We start from the raw sequence: 27,588 nt of genomic DNA, 5'->3' as shown, positions 1-27,588 counted from the left end.
AGACGCGCCAACGCTCCCTCGCCCAGCGTCGTCCCTGCGCGTGCTGCTGGTCGGCCCGCGGCGGCGCAGCTCGGAGCCGGCGGGGCGGGCGCGGGGAGGGGGGTGGCGCCCCGGCAGGGCGGGGGCCGGAGCCAGGCCGGGCCGGGGCCGGAATGCCCCTGTTCTTCTCCGCGCTGTTGGCCTTGCTTTTGTTAGGGCTCAGCGCCCTCTTCTTAGGCCGGTGAGGGGATCCCGGCCACAGCGGGTGGCGGAGGGGGTGGGAAGGGAAGGAAGAGAGACTGAGGAGGGGGCGCGCTGGAAAGAGGCGCGCGGGAGGGGGTTAGGGGGAGTTGCGCGGGCGGTGGAGGGGGAGGGGCCGGGGAGGAGGTGCGCGACGAGGGGAGGGGTCGAGCGGGGGCGTAAGAGTGGAGCTGGCTGGAGGGAACCGCGAGAACCCGGAGACTGAGCAGGGGCCGAGGCCTCAGAAGATGCTGAGATTGGGTCGCGGATAGGGGTGTGAATGAGGAGGGGGCCCGGCATAGTGGTTTTTCTTTCCCCAACCGCATGCCCAGAATGTCCCCTTCCCCGAGTGCGAAGGGCACCTGCAGCCTCGCCCTAGAGAGCCGGAACAGGTCTGGCTGCCCAGGGAGAGCGGCATTGGAGCCGGCCGGATGTGACCCCACACTGCCTTCTCGCAGACACCTGTCTGGAGGGCGGAGAAAGAGACCTTTAGGGGGTTGTGTGATGGCACACCTGACACGGATGCCTGGACTTCAACTCCTGTCGGGACCTCTTCTCTCTACCTTTGAGGTTCCTAAGGATTTGAGGGATTGCTTTCTTTGTCTCCAACTTAAACGGTGGCGCTTAGTTTGTCTGATTTCATTTGGGTGGAGGGGACACTTTGGGGCTAGGGTCTGATCAGCGTGACTGAATGTATATGGCAGAGTGGTGTTTTGGGAGACAGGACAATTGCCCAGAAGATCCAGCTCCAGTTCATGACCCTTTGCCAGGCTTTCTAAGACCTGCAGGGGGTGAGGGTGGCCACCCTTTGGGAGAGGGTCCTGTGAACTCACAAGGATTTTTCTGCAGGTGGCTTGTGGTCCGGTTGGCCACCAAGTGGTGTCAGCAGAAGCTGCAGGCGGAACTAAAGATTGGCTCCTTTTTTTGGATTCAGAATGTCAGTCTTAAGTTTCAGCAGCACCAGCAAACAGTGGTGAGTCCTGGGGAACTCCTGGGGAATGTATGTGGGTTGATCTAGCTGAATTTCAACTTTTAATTTCCTTTTTTAAAAATCCTGGTGCTTTCCTAGTTAACCCAGCCTTGCCACCCCTTTGCCAAGATTTTAGAGCCTGTTTAGGAATACTGGAACTGATGCAAGTTGTACTTCTAAAAATGCTTTAAAAAAAAAAATGCTTTTGAGGCACAGGGTGTCCAGGGCATGTAAAAAAGATAGGGAAGTAAAGTACAGAACAAAAATGCAGAAGTAACGCAGAGAACAAAGATAACGAAGATTACCATTCTAATATAAGAGGGGAAATGGCAAAAATCCATGAAAGAAATATTAAAGTCTAACCAATGTCACTGAGACGAACAAGATATAGTGCTGAGGAGAGAGGCTGGGGCAAATGGAATGGAGAATAGTGGAAGGGCTCTCGAACTTCCTCCTCTTCTTATACCCTTTCTTGTCTTGTCAAACTGCTCTGGGATTACCTAACAGCTAGTGTACAAAGCTTCCTCCCACACTGTTTTAGGAAATCGATAGCCTGTGGATTTCCAGCAAACTCCTTAGCCATGATCTGCCGTGAGTACCCTATCTCTTCACTCTCCTCTTGGGGAATATTTTAGGATTGTGGTTTGCAGATTGAGGTTTGTTTACAGAGGCCCCACAGCCCAAGGAGGGAAGTGGGTTCTTGCTGGTGTCTCTGGGTTAGTTAGCCTGGAAGCTGTTGTTTTGTGAGACAGATATTGATAAGTACTGTGAGACTGTCTTCCATGATTTGAGCTATATTTTTAGGGGGGATGGGAAAATGGGTATGAGGGAGGGGAAAAGACTGGCGTGGAAGGGGTTTGGACCTGAATGGCAGTGAGATTTCTCTCCTGGACAGACACTATGTGGCCTTGTGCTTTGGAGAAGTACGTATCAGAACTGACCTGCAGAAGGTTTCTAGCCTGTTTGCCCCATTCTCCCAGAGTACTGGGGCGCACCAAAAGGAGCTGGCCTTCAGCCCGTCCTTATTGAAGATCTGCCAGGTGAGGCTACTTTCCCACTTCCCTGGACTGAAGTAGGAATGGCTGGCTTTGGAGTCACGGGTGACTTTTTCTAATGTACTTAAGGCATAACACCAATAGGTGCCTCATTCTTTTTCCACTGGAAAGGAATGACATTGCCTTGATATTAATTATCATTCATCTTTGCATCTTCCTTCCAGCTGTTTTCCATTCATGTAGATTCTATAAACATCATGGTCCTCAAGGTGGCTACTTCTGAGTCCTTGTGGCATATTCAGATCAGAGAAAGCAGTTTTCTTTTGGATAGTGATGGGACGAGGTAAGCACTGGGTAGGAGAAGATTCGGTAACCCTGTTGTTGCCTTACAGTTGTTTCAGGCGGGGTGGATATCAGGGCCTTCTTATCTAGGTTCTCCCAGACATGTTCTCTTGTTCTGTGTGATTTGAGGAGGGAGTAAGATTAAGCACTTCTGCTTGCCTTGTGCCTTCCAGCCAACAAAGCTCGATTGAAGGTAAATGATGAGGAAAGGGGCCAGGCTTTCTTTTTTTTTTTCCTTTCCCAGGCTGAAATGTGAGGTGAGCCTAAGTCAGATCAACAGCAAAGTTCTAAAGAGCGGCCAGTTGGTGAGTACGTCACAGTCATTCAGATGCCTTATTTTTCTTCTGGGCATAAAATACAAAGGCGCTCAGGGCTTGCACTCTAGATTATGTGTGCTGTGGGGTTCCCTCAGGGATGTGTACCAGACCACAGCATTTTGACTGCAAGCTCCCGACACAGTCACACCTTAAGAGGCCTGTCTTCCCTGTAGGAGGACACCTGTCTAGCGGAGCTGTCACTTGCCCTAAAGCTGTGTCTTGAGGTGGGCATCAGCAGCGGGCAGCTGAAGGCGATCACGGTGGATGTGTGGACACTCCATGCCGAACTGCATGAGGGCCTCTTTCACAGTCAGCTGCTGCGCCAGGGCGCAGGCCTGGCCCCCAAGCCTCTTCCCTGTTCAGGTAAAATCCCAGTCAGTGAGCTTCTTAGCTTCCCTGTTGGGCATGCTTTTGGAAGTTAAAAAAAAAAAAAATAGCAGTCTCACCACTCATTTAGGTGTGATTTGTTATTTGCCACGGCCTTTAATCCTGGCCTTTGAGGATAGCTAGAGGATAGAGGGCATTTGCTTGTGGTACGTGAAAGAACATTTTGTGGGTAATTATCATAAATGAGGCCTGAACTTTGTGTTTTGTACATGTTCCCCTACTAAATCCTCAGTGTTTCACAAATGAGGAAACTAAAGTGCCTAGGGAGATTAGATAACTTGACTGAGATCGCATGGGTATTCAGTAGTAAAAATGGGTTTTGAATTATTTGGCCCAAAAGTCAGTATTCTTTTCATTATAATAACCTGCTCTCCATACTGTTTTTTATTTATTTTGACATGTACACACTATTACACTTATTTACTTTATTTTTATCCACACTGGGTCTTTGTTGCTGCATGCCAGCTATCTAGTTGCAGAGAGCTGGGTCTACTCTCTCATTACCGTGCACAGGCTTCTCACTGTGGTGGCTTTTCTTGTTGAGCACAGGCTCTAGGCGCTTGGGCTTCAGCTGTTGTGTCACATAGGCTCATTAGTTGTGGCTCGCAGGCTCTCGAGTACGGGATCAATAGTTGTGGTGCACAGGCTTAGTTGCTCTGTGGCATGTGGGATCTTCTTGGACCAGGGGTTGAACCTGTGTCCCTTGCATTGGCAGGCAGATTCTTACCCACTGCGCCACCAGGGAAGTCCTCCAGACTGTTTTTCAGACCCTGGGGAAGGAAGTACAGTAGGTGCCTGGATCTCTGGGATCTTGGCCTTATTGCCTAGGTTTGGACGTTTGCCTAGCCTACTTTATGTGGGAAGGTTTGGCTGAAGAGGGCATGGCATATTGAGAGACTTGAGTGTTAAGAGCTGATGGCTTTTGTATTATTTATTGGTGTTTTCAGAGGTGACAGAGGACTTGGCTGAGCCAACTCTGCCTGGCCTATACCTCCTTCAGCAGCTGCCAGACCAGGTCAAGGTGAAGATGGAGATCACAAGCGTGGTGTTGTCCATGAATAGTCAAAAGAGGTGAGGTCTCTCCTGGCACAGAAGTGTGGAGAGTGATAGTTGGAGCTGTGTGCTGGGGTCTCCATAACCAGCCCAGGAGCTGCACTGAGCTTGTGTGAAGGGGCAAAGGGAGTAAGACTAGCATCCCACATATTTCTAAGCCAGACTCTATCTCTGGTCCAGGCACCTGAATTGGACATTGAAGCTGCTGCAGTTCCTGTACCACCGTGACGAGGATCAGCTGCCCCTGCGAAGCTTCACAGCGCATTCTGATGTGGCACAGATGAGCACCGAGCTCCTTCTGAAAGGTTCATGGGTGGGGTCAGTGGTCCTGAGAGAGAACGGGAGGCCCAGACACACACTTCCCCAATGCCTTACTTGGTCTTCTTAACTCAATATCAGTGGAGCAGAGGAGGGGCAGTTGGGAACATACTGAAACTAACGAGTGTCGGTGACATGCTTCTCATCTCCGTGCCCGCCTCTGACCCCTCCTAGTCTTTCCTCTCACCCCTTCCGTCCTCCTCTCATCCGCCCTTTGCCCTTACAGATGGGTTGTTGCTGTCCCAGAGCCGCCAGCGTATTGTCTGCCTCAGTTCCCTCAAGGCTAATGTGCAGGTCTGTTGACCAAGAACCATTCCTTTTTCTGCTCTCCCCGTACGTCATTGAGTCATGAGCATATAAAATAAAACCTGAGCCCACAGTTCTGGTGTCCTCGTTTCCAGGTGACCACCATTGACCTCTCAGCCTCCCTGGTTCTGAACACTTGTATTATTCATTACCGGCACCAGGAGTTCTCTCACTGGCTACACATGCTAGCACTGGAAACCCAAGAGTCTAGTTCATCTGTTCTTAAGCAAAGGAAGAAAAGGTCAGTGTAATCTTTTTTGGCCACTGTCTTATCAGGTGGATTCTTGGACTTTTTTGGTCTAAAGTGGCCTCTTGTGTTAAATATGTATGTGGTTGTTTGATCTTTTTAAAATCTCAGTTTCAACAGCCCAGTCTTAACAGCAAACATGCTTTATATTTTCTGTTAGATGAGACTCTGGCAGTAGAATGCATTCATTCAACAAATTTCTTTGTTTTTATGTCCTCAGTGCCCAGCACAGTCCTTATTATATAAAATGAACATTTCTTGAACTGAGCTTAAATAATCAATGTCTCATCTGCCTTAGATTTTAAGGTACCTGCCATGTCATTAGTGCCATGTCTCTGTGTGTGTAGTACTTGCATTGTGTCCCATAGAGGAGGTCAGCGGTTTGTAAGTGATGCTACTCGGTGGTATTAAGTTGAATCATAAGATACACTGATATTCACCATATTTGATATATACTGTTTGATACATGAAAATAGCAATTTCATCTGGTTCAACTTCATAAGTCTCTATGGATTATCACTGGGAGTAGGAGGAAGCTGATGAGTTCAATCTTCTTCTAGTTGCATCCTTTCCTAAGAATCATAACAAAACTCACCCTGCCTTTTGAGAGCTTCTGAAATCTGTAACATGATAGGAAGTTGCAGTTCTTTCCTTGTCAAACAATGAGGTCTTGTCCCCGTACAGAGCCTTTCCTCAAATCCTGGCACCTATCATCTTTAGCACCTCCATCTCCAATGTCAATGTTTCCATTCAGCTGGGAGATACGCCGCCCTTTGCCTTGGGATTCAATTCCATCTCTCTGGGTAAGACTCTGTGATGGAAAAGGAATAATTTGTTCATTAGTGGAGCTGGGCCCAGTTGATGGCCACTGTGGCTCCAAAGAAGTCCTCTCTCCCACATTCTATTTAGATTACCAGCACTTGAGACCACAGAGTATCCATCAACGGGGCGTCCTAACTGTGGACCACCTCTGCTGGCGGGTGGGCAGTGACTCCCATATTCAGAGAGCACCGCACCCACCCAATATGCATGTTTGGGGTGAGGCGCTTGTCCTGGACTCCTTCACACTACAGGTAGGTGGGGACTTTGGTGAACAGTAGCCTGTAGAGTTTGCTCATCCTGCTATGCTCTAGAGCACTGAGCACCTTTATTGGCAGCAGACGGTGTACCATGCATTGCAGAACTGTGTGTTGGCATACTTCTGATGAAGTCCCTTTGTTTCTTTTCTAGGGTAGCTATAACCAGCCTCTTGGCCTGTCCAGTACTCAGTCAGATACCCTCTTTCTCGATTGTACCATCCGAGGACTGCAGGTGGAGGCATCAGATACCTGTGCTCAGTGTCTTTCTCGGATCTTCTCCTTAATGGGTCCACAGTCTGGGAAGTCAGCTGTCTCTAGGGAATCCTCATTTGGGGAATCTGTGTCGTTACTGTGGAAGGTGGACTTGAAGGTGGAGGACATGAACTTGTTCACCCTTTCTGCCCTGGTTGGTAAGTGAGACAGGAAATGGGTAGTTATACAGTATAGTATACAGTATACTGTACTGAAGTGGGTAGTTTGTAACCTAAGCAGATTACGCTGCTGCTCCTCACGTAATCAGTTATTTGAAAATTTTCTAAGTCAGAGGCAGGAAATGTTAAAAGGTCTTGTGTAACTGTTGGGCTTCTTGATATTTCTTAAGGGTTTACAGATAGCAAAGTGTATAAGAAAAAAACAGCTTTGATATCTGATCAGGAGAAGGAGATGCAGTTAGTTTTCTGTTTCTTTGTGTATTTAGTTCTAGAGAGAAACTGATACATCTCTGGGGAATTGGTGGGAGTTTGGGTACTTCTTTGGCCCTTCAGCTATAGTTAGGTTAAAATGGGAAAGGAAAAACTTCCCTACAACATGAGGAATTAGGTTAGGAAAGTGTGGGGAATAAGGATAGCCAGAGTGAAGGGAATAAGGAAGGAAGGAAGAGCAAGGACTGCAGTAGGCGTTTGAGAGCTGGACACCAACCCTGGCATGGCTTCTGGATGTTAGGTGCTTCTGAGATCCGGCTGGACACACTGACTGTGCTGGGAAGTGCTGAGACCTCCACTGTGGGTGTTCAAGGACTTGTGCTTGCACTGGTGAAGTCGGTCACAGAGAAGATGCAGCCCTGTTGTAAGGCTCCTGACATCCCCACTCCAGTACTCGGCTTCTCCATGCTCTCCGTCACCTATCACAGCAGCATCCGCTCTCTAGAGGTAATGTTTCTATGGTGAGGTGGGGTTGGGTTGGTTTTTCCCTGGCTTAGAGCATTTTCCAGTCTTGAGTCATGTTGTGAAACTCACCTGTGAGAAACATAATGCCTAGTGGTTGGTCTTTTTTCCCTGGCTTGTTCTGTACATTTTTATCTTTTAATATGGAACTTAAAATATATATAAAACCGGAGAGTATATGAACTTCCATGCAACCATACCAGGCCTCAGTAATTACCAATTTAGGACCAACCTCATTTAGCTAAACTCTGAACAGTTGCGCCTGCCTTCTATGGGATTATTTTGAAGCAGATATCAGACATATAATTTCAACTGTAAAGATTTTAGTGCATATATCTGATATACGGATACATACATATCTATATATATGAGTAAAGGGCTCTTAAAGGTCATGATCTGGTGGCATTTTACTGAAGCACTCAGCTCATCAACAGGCTAGAAGAGATCTGAAGATGGAGGCACTGGAAAGTTTTGAGAGGCTTCCCACTACCTTTCTTCTCAGGGTATCATTTCAGTTGGACATGGGGTCCTCTTGGGAGGAGAGTGAGATATTTCCCTGTTCATCAGACTTCAACTTCCTTTGGAAACTGAAGAGTTTCCTTTACAGAGATTGGAACTTAGAGGAATTTTTTGGTCTTGGAATTTAAATTTCCTCTGTCTGCTTAACTATGGAGAAGTGACTTTGTTTTTCAGGCTAACAGAGTTCCTCTAATCCCTTCTTTGAGGCATACTTTCCCATAAGTCAATTGCTGTATGAACTTGTGACTAGTACTTTTTAAGAATTAAGTCAAGGTACAATCAGTGCATGAAACATTTCCCAATTGATTATTGCAGTGGTTATTATACAGAAGGTGGTCGTTATGGAAAGGTAACTCATGAGCAGAAATGTAAAAGCCAGATGACTTTTTGAGTACATCTATATACTGGGTATTCTCTGGTAGATGCCAGAGAATTAAATGGCTTCTATTCTCAGACAATTTAGATTCCGGTTGAGTAGATCTTAAAAAAAGTGTAAGTGCTTTTAAGTTTAAGAAGGAACTGTTAGCTCAGCATACTAGTGCAAAGAGGAGCAAAGCACGGGGTTAATTAATGTAGGTTGCTCAGGAAGGACTTCTGAGTGGAGATGGTTCTTGTGCATGTATAATAGTTCCTGCATCTCTCATGTTCTAGGATGTGGTAATTGATTGATCCTTTCCTCTTGTTCTGTAAAGGTTCAGTGTGGCGCAGGGCTGACCTTACTCTGGAGCCCCCCAGATCACATGTACCTGTACCAGCATGTGCTGGCCACCTTGCAGTGCCGAGACCTCCTAAGAACCACTCTTTTCCCTGAGACTGTTCCCCTTGTTGAGCTAGAGACTCCAGCGACCTCCTCTGAGCCAGAAAGCTGTCCCCCGGAGTCCTCCCCGCCAAAGCGGCTGCTAAACCTGACGCTGGAGGTGAGCACGGCCAAGCTGACAGCTTTTGTAGCTGAGGACAAGTTCATTACCCTGGCTGCTGAGAGTGTGTCCCTGAGCCGGCACGGGGGCTCACTGCAGGCTTACTGCCCAGAGCTGGCCGCAGGCTTCGATGGCAACAGCATTTTCAGCTTCAAGGAGGTGGAGGTGCAGCTGCTGCCCGAGCTGGAGGAGATGATCCTTCACCGGAACCCCTTCCCTGGGCTGCAGACGCTCCGGAACCACGTCTGGCTCCTCGCCCTGGGTTCGGTCTCCGTGGAGTTTCCTTATCAGTATGATTTCTCTCGGACTCTGGACGAGGCTGTGGGAGTTCAGAAGTGGCTGAAGAGCCTGCACGGAGGGTCCCGCTCTCAGGCTTCTCCCAGCTCTGCCCCGCTCCCGCCTGATATACTCCTGAAGGTCCAGCACTTCTCGTGGGTTTTCCTGGATGACATTTTTGAGGTGAAGCTTCGCGATAACTACGAGCTGATGAAGGACGAGAGTAAGGAGAGCGCCAAGCGGCTGCAGCTGCTGGACGCCAAAGTGGCCGCCCTGCGGAAGCAGCACGGGGAGCTCCTGCCTGCCCGCAAAATCGAGGAGCTCTATGCCTCTCTGGAACATAAGAACATCGAAATCTACATCCAGCGCTCCCGTCGTCTCTATGGCAACACGCCCATGCGCCGGGCCCTGCTCACTTGGAGCCTGGCAGGGCTAGAACTGGTGGCTCTGGCAGACGCCTCCTTCCACGGGCCTGAGCGTGTGCTAGAGCAGGTTCGAGAGCTTGATCCAGGCAGCCCTTTCCCTGTGGAGGGAATAGATCTTGTCATTCAGTGGTGTAGGATGCTCAAGTGCAGCGTCAAGACATTTCTGGGTAAGTAACACTTCCTGGTTTGCAGAGCCCAGGGTTTGCCCTCAGAGATCCAGGGAGCTCTTTGAGCAATTACAGAGGAGCTCAGTTATATTGGGAAATGCGGCTGTTTTGGGGCGTGGGTGGAGTGGGATGGGTGGACTCCTCTTCCTTTTCTCTGTTCCTGAATTTCACCCTGAAACTGCTTGGCTGAACACAGGGGCACAGCTAACACAGTCATCTTCAGGGTTAGTGCGGCTCTTGGATCTCAGCTTACCCCTCTCACTCTCTGCTTGAGGTCTCTGTGCCCTTTTTTTGGCTTTGCTGCCAACTGCCAGCTCTTATTATCTCAGTTGACCGTGTGAAATAGATGTAAAAATAGTGGCAGGGGGAAGAAGGGCCTGCAAGTGCTCAGACAGTTTCCTGGGTAGCCACTGTGCGTCCTCCCTGTGTTAACAGTACGGATAAGAGACTATCCCCGGTACTTGTTTGAGATCCGTGACTGGCGACTGATGGGTCGACTGGTGGGCACTGAGCAGAGCGGTCAGCCCTGCTCTCGTCGGCGTCAGATCCTGCCGTTGGGGCTTCCTTGGGGTAACGTGGCCGTTGAGAGGAACATGCCCCCACTCAAGTTCTATCATGACTTCCACTGTGAGTAGAGGAGGGCAGATGATTTGACTGAGATGGTGGTGATGGCTGGGATGGGAGATGAGCTGAGGCCCTTCTGGGGTAAAGGCTGAAGAGAGGGGTGAAGGTGTATAACAGGCTGCATCCTGTGCTCCTCTGCTCCAGCGGAAATCTTCCAGTACACCGTGGTATGGGGCCCGTGCTGGGATCCAGCATGGACACTGATTGGCCAGTGTGTGGACCTCTTGACCAAGCCCTCAGCTGACCCCAGTCCACCCCTGCCCTGGTGGGACAAGAGCCGTCTTCTGTTCCATGGGGACTGGCACATGGACATTGAACAGGCCAACCTGCACCAGCTGGCCACTGAGGTGAGGGGTCCAGAGGAGCTGTTTTCTTCTGAGGATGGTGGGGCTGGGGCTTGTACAGCATATGGGGGAAGAAAGAAAGGCACTGATTTGGGAGGAGAAGGTGATAACGCTTAGTTATATCTCACCAAGTTTTTGGGGTGGTTATAGGATCCATACAACACAACTGAAAATATGCACTGGGAATGGAACCACCTGTCTTTTCACTGGAAACCCGGTCAGTTTGTGTTCAAGGGTGACTTGGATATCAACGTGAGAACAGCCTCTAAGTGAGTGGAGTAACGGATGGAGCCTCAGACAGGGTGTGGGTCTCGGGGTCAGGGGAGACGGGGAGAGCTGAGGGGCTGCTGGTGACCAGGGCTGTATTATGAGCCAGGTATGACGACTGCTGCTTCCTTCACCTGCCTGACCTCTGCATGACCCTGGACCTGCAGTGGCTGTGCCACGGGAACCCTCACGATCACCATGGTGTCACTCTGCGGGCCCCAGAGTTCCTGCCTGAGGTGCCCTTGGGCCAGTTCCATGACTCCTACCGGGCCTTTCGCTCCGAGAACCTCAATCTCTCCATCAAGATGGATCTGACTCGGCACAGTGGAAGTGAGGCTTGGGGTCTGGGGCAGTGGGGAGGAAGGGCTTGGGAGGATGAGCTTAGACACTGAGGACTTCAGCTTGACCCTCCGGAGAGGGGATCAGAAAAGAGCAAGGGAGCTTTGGGGTTAGGATCCTTTTTGGAAGAGGGTTGGTAGAAGTAAGAGTTCTTGGGTCTTTGAAAGGAGAGAGTATTGGAGAGTATGAGGCTTGAGTGCCATTGGGGTTTTTAAACCTCTAAAATCTGAAGCTTTGGGGCCTTCCCTGGTGGTGCAGTGGTTGTCAATCTGCCTTCCAATGCAGGGGACATGGGTTTGATCCCTAACCACGGGACTAAGATCCCACATGCCGGGGCAGTGAAGCCCCTGTGCTGCAGTGAAGGCCCTGCGCAGCCAAAGTGAAAAAGAGAAATAAAGTACTGGGAGCTAGTGCTTCCACAGCGTGTGGTGTGCTCAGTCGTGTCCAGCTCTTTGCCACCCCAAGGACTACAGCCTGCCCGGCTCCTCTGTCCATGGTATTTCCCAGGCAAGAATATTGGAGTAGGTTCCTATTTCCTTCTCCAGGGGCTCTTCTTGACCCGGGGATTGAACCCACATCTCTTGAGTTTGCTGCATTGGCAGTCAGGTTCTTTACTACTAGTGCCACCTGGGAAGCCCTTCAACAAGTGAATTATATATTAAAAAAAAGCAAAACCCTGAAGCTAGGAAAGGATTTAGCTTCATCTGTGTTTTTAAATTTTTTAAATTTATTTGGCTGTGCCAGGTCTTAGTTGGCACACAGAATCTTCATTGTGGCCTGTGAAAATTTTCAGTTGAGGCCTGTGGCATGCAAACTCTTAGTTGCAGCATATGGGCTCTAGTTCCCCGAACAGAGATTGAACCCAGGCCCCCCTGCATTGGGAGTGCAGAGTCTTAGCCACTGGACCACCAGGGTAGTCCTTCATCTGTGTTTTAACCACAGCTGGAAAATGTCTATCGTTTCTTTTGCAGCGATATCCCAGCCCCGGATTCTGCTGTATAGTAGCACCCTGCGCTGGATGCAGAACTTCTGGGCAACTTGGACTAGTGTCACAAGGCCTATTTGTAGGGGAAAGCTCTTCAACAACCTGAAACCCAGCAAGAAGAAACTTGGCCAGCACTACAAGCAACTTTCCTATACCGCGCTCTTTCCCCAGCTGCAGGTCAGCTCTGATGGTGCTGCTGACATCTGTCCACTTCTCTAGTTTTCTTGTTTTCCCTCACTGGGTCTCTGAGGCACCTCCCTGCCGCCATCCTTGGTTCAGTGTTATGTTCTCTTGTTGCCAGGTGCATTACTGGGCCTCGTTTGCCCAGCAACGTGGCATCCAAATTGAGTGCAGTCAGGGCCACGTCTTCACTCGGGGAACTCAGCGACTTATACCTCAAGGTAAGATCAGAGGCTCCTTTGTTTTTCCACGCCTGTTCCTCGTCCTATTCCTCAGTTCCCTCCCCGGCCTCTCTTTCTGCCCCACACTGGTCTCCTGTTCTGGTTTGCATGGGCCCCGTATGCCTCCTCTCCTCAGCGGGCACGGTGATGCGGCGCCTCATCTCTGACTGGAGTGTGACACAGATGGTTAGTGACTTAAGTCAGGTGACTGTTCACCTGATGGCTTCGCCCACTGAAGAGAATGCTGACCACTGCCTTGATCCCTTGGTAACAAAGACCCACCTACTGAGCCTGTCCTCCCTTACCTACCAACGGCACAGCAATCGCACGGCTGAGGAGGTACCGCCTGACACATTCTACTGCCTTGCTTGTATCAGTAGGTGTCTAAGTCTGCTCAGGCTGCTGTAACAGAATACTGTAAGCAGAGGGGCTTAAACAGCAGAAATTTGTCTCACTGCTAGAGGCTGGGCAACGTGGTCAGGTTCTGGTGAGGGCTGTCTTCCTGGCTTGCAGATGGCTGCCTTCTCACTGTGTCCTCACCTGGCAGGAAAAGAAGGAGGCTCTCTGATGGCTCTTCTTGTGATGACACTAATCCTGTCATGAGGGCCCCACCCTAATTAGGACCCCATTTCTAAACCTAATTACCTCCTAAAGGCCCCATCTTTATAATTCCCATTAAGTTACATTGGGGATTATGGCCTCAACATACAAATTTGGTGTGAGGACACAATTCAGTTCATAGTGGTAGGCTTTAGGTTAAGTCCTGGGTAATGTTCCTGACTATATTCTAATTATATATGTTGTTAGTTTATGATACATTCACCAGTATATGCATCCCTCTTTCTGAAAGTTTCTTTTTTCCCCTCTTTCTAAAGATAGTCTCTTGCTTTTCAAGAAATAGAATAAAACTTTTTTTTTCCTAGTGCTGTATTTGGTGGTCCCTCCCCTGCCCCCAATTAAGGAAGGATTTTAAGATGAAATTCTTTTGAGTCATTTAAAATACAGTGGCAGACAATCCACCTGCAGTGCAGGAGACACAGGTCCCAATCCCTAGGTTGGGAAGATCCCCTGAAGATGGAAATGGCAACCCACTCCAGTATTCTTGCTTGGGAAATCCCATGGATAGAGGAGCCTGGTGGGCTATATATAGCACATGGGGGTTGAAAAAGAGTTGGACAAAACTTAGTGACTAAAAACAAACAAAAAAACCCTGAGTTTAAAATACAGTGTATATAGTCAGAGTGTAATATAGTACACACACTAAGCTCACATAGTTTTTCTTTCCCTCAGTCGTCTTGTATCCCTCAGAAGAGGTCTGTTATTCAGCAAGCATGTTTGTTATCTCTGCATTTGTGGTCCAGGAGGAATGGTGGGGATTTCCATGCAACTCTGAGGTCCTTTCCCTGTTGCCTAGGAGCCCTCTACTCAAGTTGGGGATTCTGCCTTTCACACGCATCAGCTGCACTTGGTAGATTTACGGGCTTCCTGGACAACCACCAATCGGGACATTGCCTTTGGTTTATATGATGGCTACAAAAAGGCGGCTGTGCTTAAACGTAACCTCTCTACTGAAGCGCTGAAGGGGTTAAAGATTGATCCCCACCTGCCAGCCAAAAAGCCAAAGCAGAGTGTTCCTTCCAGTGCCCCAACCCCACCTCCTGTCAGCACTCCCAGCTTCAGTGGACAGCCTGATAAGGGGTCTTCAGGAGGTAAGCTGGTGGAGAAGACTCCGAAGGGTTAGGTTTAGAATCTGTATGTGGGCTTGAACAGGAGTTGGAGAAGGACTAATTCTGGGTGGTTCAGTCTGTGTGTAGAGATGAAACTGTTATTTTTCCACATTAGGCCACCTAAGTCTTACATAGCAGTGCCAGGTGGGCATTAAAGGGTCTGGTTTATGGGACTTCGCTGGTGGTCCAGTGGTTAAGACTCCATGCTTCCATTGCAGGGGGCATGGGTTCGATCCCTGGTCAGGAAACTTAAGATTCTGGCAAAAAAAGATAAAAGGGTCTGGTCCTTTGGCCAGGAGAAGAGGATCAGGAAGGAATGATGACTTAGTCAGAATGACTAAGGAGAAGAAACAAAGAATTAGAGAATTATTTTGTGTTTTGATGAATTCAGTCAATAATATTCTTTGAATACCACGTAGGCACAGAGCACTATAACTGGATTTAGTGAGAGACATATGACATCTTGCTTGCCTCAACAGGTTTATTATCTTTGAGCTAAGATTAGTTCATTCACTCACTGAATCACTCACTTACTCATTCATTGGTTCACTTTTTAGTTTTACTGAGGGTTTATAATGTACTAGACATGTGACCCTAGACATTAGAATTGTAAAGCTGAGGGGAAGCTCTGAAACTAAAGAGTCCTGAGGAACTTCTCCTGGGGGTCCAGTGGTTAAGACTCCGTGCTTCCACTGCAGGAGGCATGGATTTGACAGGTCAAGGAACTGAAATCCTGTGGGCAGTGCAGTGCAGCCAAAAAAATAAGTCATGAAGATGCTTTGTAGGAATGTTTAAGAAGAAAGTATTTAAATGAGCAGAGGGAAGTCTAGAAAGGCTTCACAGAAAAGATAATATAATTGAGATGGGTCTTAAAAGAGAGTAAGGGCCTGGTATTCTTGCCTGGAAAAGTCCATGGACAGAGGAGCCTGGCGGGCTGAAGTCCATGGGGTTACATGACAGCATGTGTGCACGAGGGTGGAGGGAGATGGGTTGGTAGCAATAAAGTGGTAGAACCAAAAAAAAAAAAAAGAGAGTGTAAGGGGCTTCCCCAGTGACTCAGTGATAAAGAATTCACCTGCAGTGCAGGAGATGCAGGTTCGATTCCTGGGTCAGGAAGATCCCCTGGAGAAGGAAAGAGCAACCCATTCCAGTATTCTTGCCTGGGAAATCCCATGGACAGGGGAGCCTGTCGGGATGCAGCCCATGGGGTTGCAGAAGAGTCGGACATGACTGAGAGGTTTAATAGGCAAAGAAAGAAAAGAGGGCATTTTAGGGAGAGAGAATAATAAGTACAGAGGAATGCAAGTTCATGTTGAGTTTAAAGACAAGGTGAAAAATGCTAAGTGCCACTAGCGAGAAATTACAGAGTATGTGAGTTCTTGACTATAGTGAAGGAGGTCCTATGGTCAGGGAAGGGTTTATTGAGGCTTAGTATGGTTTAAGCATGTGGAAGTGAGGAGAAAGGGCATTGAAAGCAAAGGCAGTATCTTGAGCAAGAGTGGAGTTGGTCAAGCTCAGTATGTTCAGAGGAGAGTGAACAGTCTGGGTTGGCGCAGGGTGTAGCCAAGGGTGAAGATGCTGGAAAGGAAAGCTACGGGTAGAACATCAAAGGTCTTTCATACAAGGCTAGGGAGTTTTTGTTCCTTATTCAGTAAACAGTGGTTAACTGCTGAAGGATTTGAATAGGGGTGTGTCATCATTAGAATTTTACTTTTAGGAAGATAAATCTGGTGGTGGTGTTAGGGAGGACTGGAGAGAAAGTAACTGGAGGTGGGGGAGACAAATGAGGAAACTATTACGGCATTTTAACAAGGGGCCAGGAGTGCCTGAACTAGGTAGAGGCAGTGGGAATGGAGATGAGGGGATGAACAGAAATGTTATGTACGTGTGTAAGATTTGGCAGCTGGTTGGAAGGGGGAGTTAGAATATGGAGAAAGAGATAACAATTGACTGATGCTTTGAGCCTGGTGACTTGATAGTAACAATAATTTCAGAAATAGGAGAGCCAGAGGCTAAACAGATTTGTGGAGGTGTAGGATTGTTGAATTCAAATTTGGACGTGCTGAGTTTGTCCTGCAAGTAATACATCTAGATAATGTCTATAAAACAGGTGGAAATGAGGATCTAAAAGCTTAGGGCTTAGAGTTAGAGATTGGGAGTTTCAGCATAGAGCAGTTAATGCCCAGGAGATAATGCTTAACTGTGGCAGGTATCCTGTGAAATACTTTATATATTATTCCATTTAATTCTCTCAAAAACCATATTAGATAGTTACTATTATTTTACACACAAGGAAACAGGTTAAAGCCAACTGCCAAAGGTTACCATCAAAGTAGCTGGCAGAGATAGGATCTTGAACATAGGCACGCTAGTCTAATTCTGAAGACAGTGCTCTTAACCTACCATTGTTGGACAAACTCTAGAAGAAAGAACAGGGAATAGGCCAAGGAGAGACCTTAAGAGATAGACTTATCTCTAAAACCTAGGAGAAGTTGGAGGATCTAAAGGCGTAATCAGAGAAAGCAGTAGAGCTAGAACACAGTGACACTGATGGCAAGGGAATGATTTATGTGGAAAGGAGTGGTCAACAAACAAATAGCATTTAAAACAATTTGAAGTCGAGAGGGAGGGGACAATATGTATACCTGTGGCTGGTTCATGTTGATGTTGGACAAAAACCAGCACAATTCTGTAGAGCAATTATCCTTCAATTTAAAAAATAAATTAAAAATTAAAAAATATATAAAGTGAAAAATAGAAGGAACACGATGGAAGGGAAAAAGATCCTAGAGTAATTTAGAGGTGGATATGCCTAAGAGAAAGAAATGCTTGCGTATACATAGTGTTTCTAAGTTTCTCTTGGGAATCTGTTACTTTTATTAAAATTGAAGGAAAATGAAATGACAACTGTTACCCAAAAGGGGTGGAGTGGGCTGAGCTGGAGTTGCAGGTTGGGGAGAATATGTTCTAGAGAAACTGAAAGAAGGTGTTTGGCCCTGGATGTGTTCTCTTTTCTTAACTCTGTGGCTTTCCCCCCACTTCTTCTTTCTCTGCCAGGTGCCTACATGTTGAAGAAGCTGATTGAAGAGACAGATAGGTTTGTAGTGTTCACAGAAGAGGAGTCAGGTGTGAGTGACCAGTTGTGTGGCATTGCTGCCTGCCAGACTGATGACATATATAACCGAAACTGCCTTATCGAATTGGTCAACTGCCAGGTACCTTCTCTCTACTAGAGTACCCCAAGATAGGGCTAGATGATAGTCATGTGTATTTACCTCCCCCCTCCACCTCTACAGAAGAATAGGTGGGTTGAGCTCCAAAATACTATCCTTTTTATTAATAACAGGTATCGTGGATAATCGCTTCCATTAGTAGAAGCCAGCAGAGCTCACTCAGTAAGCCAGAATTAGACCCACCTGCAGTCACTGGTACAGTCATTTGACTAACCTTTCATCTTCCTCCCGGCCCTTGTGCTGTGACTCTGCTTCTGTTTCTGGCATAGATGGTTCTTCGTGGAGCAGAGACGGAAGGCTGTGTCATTGTGTCAGCTGCCAAAGCCCAGCTGCTGCAGTGCCAACACCATCCAGCCTGGTATGGTGACACATTGAAGCAAAAGACCTCCTGGACTTGCATCCTAGATGGCATGCAGTACTTTGCCACCACTGAAAGCAGCCCCACTGAGCAGGATGGCCGACAGCTCTGGTTAGAGGTTAGTCGGCAGGACTGGGGAGGCCTGATATCTCTCCAGTTGTCCATAGTTCGCACCTTTCACCAAAATGGCTTGCAAGGTCCTTGATAGTACCTTTTGCTAGCAGGTTGTAGAATAATGAGGCTCCTAACACTTGAGTATAGAAACTCCATGCAGTCTCTGGCCTGTGATCTGTGAACACATAGTGGTTTTTCTTTTTTTTTAGGTCTCATACTATTTATTCTAGTTCGTTGCAAGAGAAATTCTCATTTCCCAACATGAGAGTAAAATGAGTTGCAACTTTTTAACTTGAGATTGCTGACCACTATAAGATCATATTATCAGTAGGCAGCCAAAAAAACCAGGCAGTAAGTCTGATAATTTTCAATAAGCTCTCTAGCTGCCCTTTCTCTGATCTCTCATGAAGATGGTTGATTAGTTGTTTCAGAAAATCAGTAAGGTTGAATAGAAAGACTGCTTGTCTGGGAGGCAGGTTACTATGTGAGATATGATTTCAGTTTTGCCATTTTAGTAGCCATGAGCCCTTGGGCAAGTCACCTTTATTTGTGAAACTGAATTAATATTTCACTCACACAAGGTTGTTGAAAGGATCAAATAGAAAGTACTTTGAAAAATACAAAGCTTCATTCGGATGGAAGTCAAGTCTTACTTAAGTCAGTATGTTTGGGGAGGTCTTAGTTGTATATTAAGATAATTTTTTTTTGTTAGGTGAGATTGTGAGCAGTTGGTAGGGACCAAGCTATAAATTTTCAGCATTTTGGTAAAACTAAGTTTGCACTGTAATTTCTAGGATATACTATCATCAAATTTATTGGTAACTCTAACGGGTATGAGATGTACCTAGCCACTATTCTGCATTGTGATTACTTAACAGGTGTTAAATGCCCACATTGTGCTGGGTGTGGTCCATTCAGCTGAATTATTGGATCCAGCTACATCTGATTGGGACCAGTGTGATAATTTCATTTTTCATTCTACTCATTGGAGACAAAGCTAACCCCTCCTCCCTCCTGCCTCCTGACTGGTACTTATTACTTCAATGATCTTAAAGCTCAACCCCAAGTATAAATTATATAAGAGGTAATAAGTATTGAATCAGGGTCAGGTTGACGATAATGTGAAAGGTGCTGATATATTACAGCTGTAGTTCAGGCGAGCAGTACTGTTTACCAGTAGTTTCAGGAGATAGGCAGAGAAAATGTTAACTACTCATGCAGAGGTATGCAGGATGAACTATGCAAGATCTCCCTTTTTGGCATTTTCTGGACCACTGGTTCTTTTAGGCATGCCTTCTTTTGCAAGGAAATTCTTTTTTTCTCAGACTGTGGTATTAGCTTTAGAGTAGAACGTCCTTGGCTGAGGTGGGAAGGACTTTGACATTGCCATCCCTATACGAATTTTTTTGTGACTTGGCAGATTGTCTGTGTTCTTCTCGTATCACTCATTCTATTCACTTTGACTTCAGCTTGGCAGAGAGAGTCCAAAGAATTCAGTTCCCTTCCCCCATGGCAACAGTGTCAGAACAGTCTGAAGACAGAAAATAGCAAGAACACAAATACACAAATGCCAAAATGGGTGGGAAGTCATTTGTTTTGATGAATTTTTTTTGCCCATGACGTGATTTTTTTCCATTTTTAAAAATTGTGATTAAAATATACATAATGTAAAAAAAATAAAAGAAAATATACATAATATAAAACTTATAAACATAAAAAAGATAAAAAGGGACTTCCCTCACAGTCCAGTGGTTAAGACTCTGCAAACCACTGCAGGGGTGCAGGTTTGAAGAGCTCCATGCAGTGTATCATGGCCCATAAAAATGGATAACATTATATGAAATTTATCATCATAACCATTTTAAATGTTTAGTTGTATTAAGGACGTTCATAATGTTTTACAACCATCACCACCATCCATGTCCCAAACTCTTTACATTTTGTAAAACTGAAACTATACCCATTAAACAGTAACTCCCCATTTCGCTTTCCCCCAGGTCCTGGCACCCACCATTCTCTTTTCTCTCTCTATGATTTTGATTGCTTTTAAATATCTCTTTTATATATATATATAATATTTTAGGTATGTCATATAAGTGGAATCATATATATTTGTCTTTTTGCGACTGACTTAATTCACTTAGTATATTGTCTTCAAGGTTCATCCATGTTGTAGCATGTGTTAGAATGTCCCTCCTTTTAAACCTGAATTCTGTTGTATGTATATACCACATTTTTGGGTGATTTCCATATTGTAGGTATTGTGAATAGCACTATTATGAATACGGGAGTACACATTTCTCTTCAAGACCTTGCCTTTAATTCTTTTGGGTATATATTCAGAAGTAGAATTGCTGGATTATAGAGTAATTCTGTTAATTTTGTTTGTTTGTTTTTAATTTTTGGCCACACTGTGTGGCATGTGGGATCTTAGTTCCCTAATCAGGGATTGAACCCACACCCCCTGCATTGGAAACAGGGAGTCTTAACCACTGGACCACCAGAGAAGTCCTTGTTTTTCATTTTTTGCAGAACTGCCATACTCTTTTCCATACTGGCTGTAACATTTTACTTCTCATCAACAGTACACAGAGTTCCAGTTTCTGCACATCCTTGCCTTATTTTCTCATTTTTTTATGGTAGCCATCTTTATGGGTGTGAGATTGGACATGATTTGGTTTTTACCTAGCTCGTATTTTTGTGGCCTGAATCCTGGCAAAACGTGAATGTAACTCAAGTTGGGTTTGGAGAGCTTGGGTAGTTTGAGCCAGGAGAGAGGGACATTTGTCCTTTACCTTGGCAGATTCATCAGTTCTAGGCAGTGAAAGTCTCAGTAGTATTATACTTGCATTATGGAGATATATGACCCAGTTGGGCAGGACAAGCTACTGGTCCCCCAGGAGTTAAAGATGCCTGTATCTCTGTCTTCAGGTAAAGAATATTGAGGAGCACCGGCAGCGTAGTCTGGACTCTGTGCAGGAGCTGATGGAGAGTGGGCAGGCAGTGGGAGGCATGGTTACCACCACCACAGGTCAGTTCTCACCTCTTCCCCATCATGTGGTGAGGAGCAGACATGCATCCTGAAGGGGGTCTCATTTCTTTACTTATTCTTAAGATTAATATGGGCTTCCCAGGTGACTCAGTGGTAAAGAGTCTGCCTGCCAATGTAGGAGGTGCAGGAGACACGGCTTCAGTTCCTGGGTCAGAAAGATTTCCCTGTAGAAGGAAATGGCAACCTGCTCCAGTATTCTTGCCTGGAAAATCCCATGGACAGAGGAGTCTGGTGGGCTATAGTCTGTGGGGTCACAAAAGAGTCAGATGTGACTAAGCGACTGAGCATGCACGCATGCGGACACGTAAGATTAATATATGTGGATTAGGACCATTTTTGTGTTAGGCTGTATTGAAAGCAAGTGTCTGGAGTTACCTAGACATCACACATAGCTGGGAGGCTCTTACAATACCTCTTTTTGAGAATGTCTTCCTCTTTTCTCTTTCCTACCTCTTCCCAGATTGGAATCAGCCAGCTGAGGCGCAGCAAGCCCAGCAAATCCAGAGGATCATTTCACGCTGCAACTGCAGAATGTACTATATTAGTTACAGCCATGACATTGATCCTGAGCTGGCAACGCAGATTAAGCCACCTGAGGTTCCTGAGAACCAGGAAAAGGAAGATCTTCTGAAGAAGCAAGAAGGTATTCAGGGTTTGAAAGGCTTTTGGTAGGGAGTAGGAAACTTATGAAGTAGTTACTTCCTTGGTGGTTTTGAGGCAGTAGTGTTATTAAGAGTCCCAGTATGCACAGGGCATTAGCATTTCACTTTACTTTTTATTTTTTAAGTTCTGCTAGGAAAGAACAGAATTGGAATAAATGGGGGACTTGTCTGGTGGTCCCATAGTTAAGACTTTGCGCTTCCACTGCAGGGGGCACAGATTCGATCCCTGGTTGGGGCACTAAGATCCCACATGCTGGGAATCTCAGCCAAAAGAAACCAAATAACTGGAATGAATGCATATTGTTTGATTCTGAAATAAGCAGGTGTTTCTACCCATGAACATATCTCACCAAACCCTTTTATGGGGTTAATTAACAGACGTGGTTCAAGATATGGATTAGGAGATGGGATAGAAATTTAGGGAGAAACTGAGTCTCTTATTCAGCTGCAAACAATTATTTAGGGGCTGTGGATACCTTTACCCTCATCCATCATGAGCTGGAAATCTCCACCAACCCAGCTCAATATGCTATGATCCTGGACATCGTCAATAACCTGCTGCTCCATGTAGAACCCAAGCGGAAGGTGAGTAGGATCTGTTATAGACTACCAGTTAGCCTCAGAAGAACCCCAAGACCTTGTGGTTTTACTTGGGGTCCAGTAAGAAAAGCCATGCTTTCGACTGAAAAAGGGCCTGGTGGATGATACATCCTCTTCTAGTTAGCAGCAGCAGTTGAAATTTTAGTTATCTAGGAAAGGTCTGAGTGTCCCTTGTTTTTCTTGGTCAGTTTTTTCTTTACTCAGTTACTTACCTCGAAAAACATCAAACTGCTCCCCACTTCCACCTCTGTGCCTCCCCTGTGGAACTGGCTTATTGTGAAATCCACATTGCCAAATCTGCATTGGCTTACTCCTTACTCTTGCTACTAACGGTGACAGATGAAGGTGAACATTCCGGAAGAGGTCATCATTTCTTGTTCCTCTCTATATTTTACTTTACTGCAAGGCTTGTCTCTTGTTCATTTCCTTTTCTGTTCCTTTAGGAGCACAGTGAGAAGAAGCAGCGGGTCAGGTTCCAGCTTGAGATATCTAGCAATCCTGAGGAGCAGCGCAGTAGCATATTACATCTGCAGGAGGCAGTGCGGCAGCATGTGGCGCAGATACGGCAGCTGGAAAAGCAGATGTATTCTATCATGAAGGTAGTCTCCTGGGGTAGGGAGTGTGAGGGTAGGGAGGTCTCCTAAGACATGGGGAATCTCTCAGTTTCTCCTGTTCTGGCTCCCTAGTCTTTGCAGGATGATAGCAAGAATGAGAACCTGCTTGACCTGAACCTAAAGCTTCAGTTGCAGCTAAACCAGGAGAAGGCCAACCTACAGCTGGAAAGTGAAGAGCTTAATATCCTCATCAGGTGCCACAGCATTCTCCCCATGCCCTTTTCCAGTGCCCAAGATGGAGTCAGTTTCTTTTGCCTGTGTTCTGATAGTCTTTAGGTCTAGTGTATGTTATCAAAGGCTGATGTAGATTCAGGCACCTTTTCCTGAATGAGCCTTGTTAGACTTGGCCAACAGGTTGAGAACAGGAGAGCCCTTTTTTAGGATCCTTACTAGAGTACCTCAGGGAAAAGGAGAAAAACAAGTAGTTCAGAAAGGTCATTTTTGTGGCCATGATGCTGTGCAACTGAACTAAAAATAAAATGTTTTGAAGTTGATCAGTAGGGAACACAATTGCAGATATAATCGTAGGGGTTATTAGTAGGAGCAGCTTACTTCAAGAAGCTGTAGAACTGAAGATGGCATTTGTGCTCACATGGCAGAGTGTGAGAAACAATGAATCCAATGAAAATATTTAGGGAATAGTTGTTCTAGCCTATGTCCATCTCTGGGTTTACCTCCTGGATCATTCTAGGGCATTCCACCCCACCTCTAACCCAAATGCTGTTGCCCATATTGGCTTTGACCTTCCTATCCTTTTATAGGTGTTTTAAGGATTTCCAGTTGCAGCAGGCCAACAAGATGGAGCTGCGAAAGCAGCAAGAGGATGTGAGTGTGGTCCGCCGCACCGAATTCTACTTTGCTCAGGCACGATGGCGCTTGACCGAGGAAGACGGACAGCTAGGGATTGCTGAACTGGAGCTGCAGCGCTTCCTCTACAGCAAGGTATTGGGTATATACAGTCACACAAAGACAGCTGTATTAAGAGGCACTGACCTTTCTCAGGAGTCTAACTCACAAAGAGAGACTATTATTTGATTGTTAATGGTGGTATGCGTGGTTATTAATAATGATAGAAACATGAGCAGAGAGAGTACCCCTCACACACATTTGTTTGTGATAGTAAATAATAGAGATACAGATGAGCTTGATCGAATGCTTCCCTCATTGAAGAAGATAATTATTCTATATGGCCAGAGGAAAGTAGTCTCCCAAGTCCAGCTTAGAATAGAATCATTAATTCTATACTGGCGTACATCTTTCCTGCAGTTACCCTTGGCGTGGAGGACAGGACTTTCTTCATTATTCTTCCATCTCCCCTAGAGATGTTTGGAAATGTGTTGAGGCCATTTTTTTAATGTCATAGGGACTGGAAAGTATTGTTGGCACTTAGTGCCCTGGCCATCAGTGCCCATTAGAAATACTGGATTAGAGGGTGCATTGACTCTAAGAATGAAAGACATAGCAAAAGCATCTGTAGAACCTGAAAACAAATGATATAGGTAGCAGCCTCTGGCAAGCTCCTGAGAAAGGCTTATTATAGTGGATTGGGGGTTGCGATCTGTCTTTACAGGTGAATAAATCTGATGACACAGCAGAACATCTTCTGGAGTTGGGCTGGTTCACTATGAACAATCTCCTCCCTAATGCTGTCTATAAGGTAAGTCTTAGTTCCCTATTCCTAGCCCATTTACAGGCTTCCTAACACTCGGCATTTGCAGTGACACTTCCACATAAACCCAACTATGGGAAAGAATGTGGTGATGTGAGATGGAAACTTGCCTAGTTTAGCAAGACCATTGCTGCTTCTCTCGGTCTGCATAGGATTTGTGGATTGATTTATCACTGTCTATCCTACAGGTAGTCCTGCGGCCCCAGAGTTCCTGCCAGTCTGGGCGACAACTGGCCCTTCGCCTCTTCAGCAAAGTCCGGCCCCCAGTTGGGGGTATTTCTGTTAAGGAGCACTTTGAGGTTAGCAAACACTCCTTTGGGGACCCAGGAACACAAGGCAGTTAAAAGCTCTCTGTGCGTTGTTACATTAGGGATAGGTAAACTGAGGGATGATGTCTGAGCTTAATTGCTTCTTCAGCCTTTTTCCTCTTTAGGTAAATGTGGTGCCTCTCACCATCCAGCTGACACACCAGTTCTTCCATAGAATAATGGGTTTTTTCTTTCCTGGCCGAAGTGTGGAAGATGATGAGGTTGGTGATGAAGAAGATAAGTCCAAACTGGTGACTACTGGTGAGAACTTTAATGGGGAGCTCCAGAGGACTGGGGTCACAGCCCCAGAGACGGCTGAAGCTTCCGAAGGAGGACAACAGCTAGTGTACTTGCTTTTTCGTAGGAATACCAGTGGTGAAGCCTCGGCAGCTGATTGCAACAGATGATACAGCACCACTGGGCCCTGGGAAGGGTGTGGCACAGGGCTTGAATCGGAGTTCTGGGGTCAGAAGGTCATTTCGCAAAGCACCTGAGGTACCAGACATGCCCCTGATAATAGGAAAATGGGAGAGTCCTGGGGTACTCTGTTTGGCCTGGCTGGGGATTTCTTTTGTTTCTTTTTGAGTCTACTCCAGGGATGAAAGGAGTTGGAGATGTTTGGGGTCCTGAATTTCTTGTGATGGCTTGAGGGGTACACACTTCTTTCCTTCCATTCCTAGCACCCTGTCGATGATATTGACAAGATGAAAGAGCGAGCTGCCATGAACAACTCCTTCATCTATATAAAGATCCCACAGGTTCCACTGTGCGTCAGCTACAAGGTCTGCCCTTCCCCAGCACTTTGTTAGAACAGTATGGGAAGGGTACCAGATAAGATCAGAGATTAAAAACAGAGATAGTGAAGGTGGTCTGTGGGTAATGTGCTATTCCCTTTGGATTCCCTTAGGAATCAGTATCAGACCGAGATAGGGAGAAATCAGTATCTGTAGGTTGCTGCTGCAGAAAGGTACCAGATGTGGACTCAAGTACTGGCTTGGACTAAAAATGGCAGCTGATATATATATTTTTTCTCTTCTCTTCCCTCTCACTCTTTCTTTTGCAGGGTGAGAAGAACAGCGTGGACTGGGGTGACCTTAACCTGGTGCTGCCCTGTCTGGAGTATCATAACAACACATGGACGTGGCTAGACTTTGCCATGGCTGTCAAGAGGGACAGCCGCAAAGCCCTGGTTGCCCAGGTATCCCGGCAGAGTTCATGGCTATTTGGTTAGCAGAGGCTGGCAAGCAGATCCTCTGCTCAGGGGCATTTTCTTGTAACATGTATGTGTTATCAGGCAGCCATGGGAAGGGGGCAGGTGAATGGAGTGATTTTTATTCCTATCCTCTCCATGACTTTGCTCAGATGGTTAAATTGAATGTCTACAGAGTGTTTCATATATGTTAACTACCGTTGATTTTTAGGGAAGTGAGGACTGATATAAGTTCATGTTTAGATCGGGTTCTAATAGACTGTAAGCTTCTTGAGAGCAGAGATCGTTTAATAATCTGAATTGCCCCCATTGTGTGTCCATGTAAGTTTAATAAATACTGACTTGGTCCACTTAACTTACTCTGCCTGTTCCATTAATATTTACCTTCCCTTTTACTCCTCTCTAACCTATCAGGTAATCAAAGAGAAGCTAAGGCTGAAGCCTGCAACAGGGTCTGAGGTCCGGGGAAAACTAGAAACTAAATCAGACCTCAACATGCAACAGCAGGAAGAGGAGGAGAAAGCCCGGCTCCTCATCGGTTTAAGTGTGGGCAACAAGAATCCTGGGAAGAAGTCCATCTTTGGCAGGCGCAAGTGATCCGGCAATCCAAGAGAGGCTGCAGTACATGAGCTGACTCTGACTCAGGCCCCAGGGACTTGTGGGGTGGGAGGTGTTTCCCGTCATCCTTTAGGATCTGTGGGGGTCAGGAGCCCAAGGGTGCTGTGGAGAGAGGCCCTGCTCTTTAACAGCTGGCTGGTTCCTTGCAGACCATGGTGGATAATGCTGAGTTCTACCTCACACTGATCAGCAGGCCCAGGGCCAGAGAGGCATCAAGAGAGCAAGACCCAGGGAACGGCTCCAAGGCCAGAATCTGGTTCCCTTGGGATCAACTGAAAGGGTTGGGGGGGGGGGACAGTTCTGATCAAGTGTGATAAATTTTTATAAATAGGCATATATAAAAAATACATATATATATATACATATATATATATTTGTAAGTGTAACTGCTCTCCCTATGTGCCAGAAAGTGGAGGGGAGGGGCTGATCATCTGTCCCTCATCCCACCACCCTGTATGAAAGTGGTATTAGTGTTCTGGGGGAATCAGCCCCTCCCCAAACTGTGCCAAGCTCACTTTGGAGAATGGCAGTAGGAGACAGGGCTGGCCATGGATCTCTCTCCCTGGGGTATCCCCTGAAGAATGGTTAAAAAAAAAAAAAAGTGATTTAAAGAGAAAAAATATATTTTAAATTTGATGCTGTTTTTTTTTTTCTAATTGTATTGAGTGTATGGTTTCAGCCTGTATCCTTTTCTCTCCATCAATCCAAGAAACCACCAATATCCTAGCTGCCACTCTTGAGGGTGGCTTTTTCCTTCCTACCT

General features: G+C 46.4%; 1 protein-coding gene across 3 annotated transcripts; it reads left to right on the top strand.

The window, feature by feature from the left end:
- The first annotated feature begins 38 nt into the window (after positions 1–38).
- KIAA0100 (KIAA0100 ortholog) lies at positions 39–27,461 on the top strand. 3 transcript variants are annotated; one of them, XM_043903185.1, is made up of 39 exons: positions 42–220; positions 1,069–1,192; positions 1,731–1,780; positions 2,085–2,229; positions 2,409–2,527; positions 2,771–2,831; positions 3,017–3,206; positions 4,178–4,301; positions 4,464–4,588; positions 4,828–4,895; positions 5,003–5,148; positions 5,839–5,957; positions 6,064–6,227; positions 6,385–6,643; positions 7,176–7,381; positions 8,608–9,700; positions 10,136–10,327; positions 10,469–10,671; positions 10,819–10,937; positions 11,045–11,265; positions 12,246–12,436; positions 12,561–12,660; positions 12,797–12,999; positions 14,075–14,369; positions 17,445–17,602; positions 17,890–18,096; positions 21,024–21,123; positions 21,605–21,787; positions 22,270–22,391; positions 22,850–23,005; positions 23,093–23,214; positions 23,782–23,962; positions 24,591–24,677; positions 24,878–24,988; positions 25,123–25,258; positions 25,362–25,492; positions 25,678–25,779; positions 26,061–26,195; positions 26,622–27,461. In XM_043903185.1, the coding sequence occupies exons 1-39, from the start codon at positions 153–155 to the stop codon at positions 26,802–26,804; spliced, it is 6,699 nt and encodes a 2,232-aa protein (XP_043759120.1). In that variant the 5' UTR covers positions 42–152; the 3' UTR covers positions 26,805–27,461. The 3 variants fall into 3 exon arrangements, 2 of the variants coding, with proteins under 2 accessions (XP_043759120.1, XP_043759121.1); XM_043903186.1 differs by lacking the exon at positions 42–220 and adding an exon at positions 385–789; XR_006341190.1 differs by lacking the exons at positions 25,678–25,779; positions 26,061–26,195; positions 26,622–27,461 and having other exon boundaries at positions 39–220; positions 25,107–25,258.
- The last annotated feature ends 127 nt before the right edge of the window (positions 27,462–27,588 follow it).

Source organism: Cervus elaphus, chromosome 5 (assembly GCF_910594005.1).
Source record: "Cervus elaphus chromosome 5, mCerEla1.1, whole genome shotgun sequence".
NCBI lineage: Eukaryota > Metazoa > Chordata > Mammalia > Artiodactyla > Cervidae > Cervus > Cervus elaphus.
Note: the sequence above shows the minus strand (reverse complement) of the source record. Positions and strands in the feature narration are given on the sequence as shown.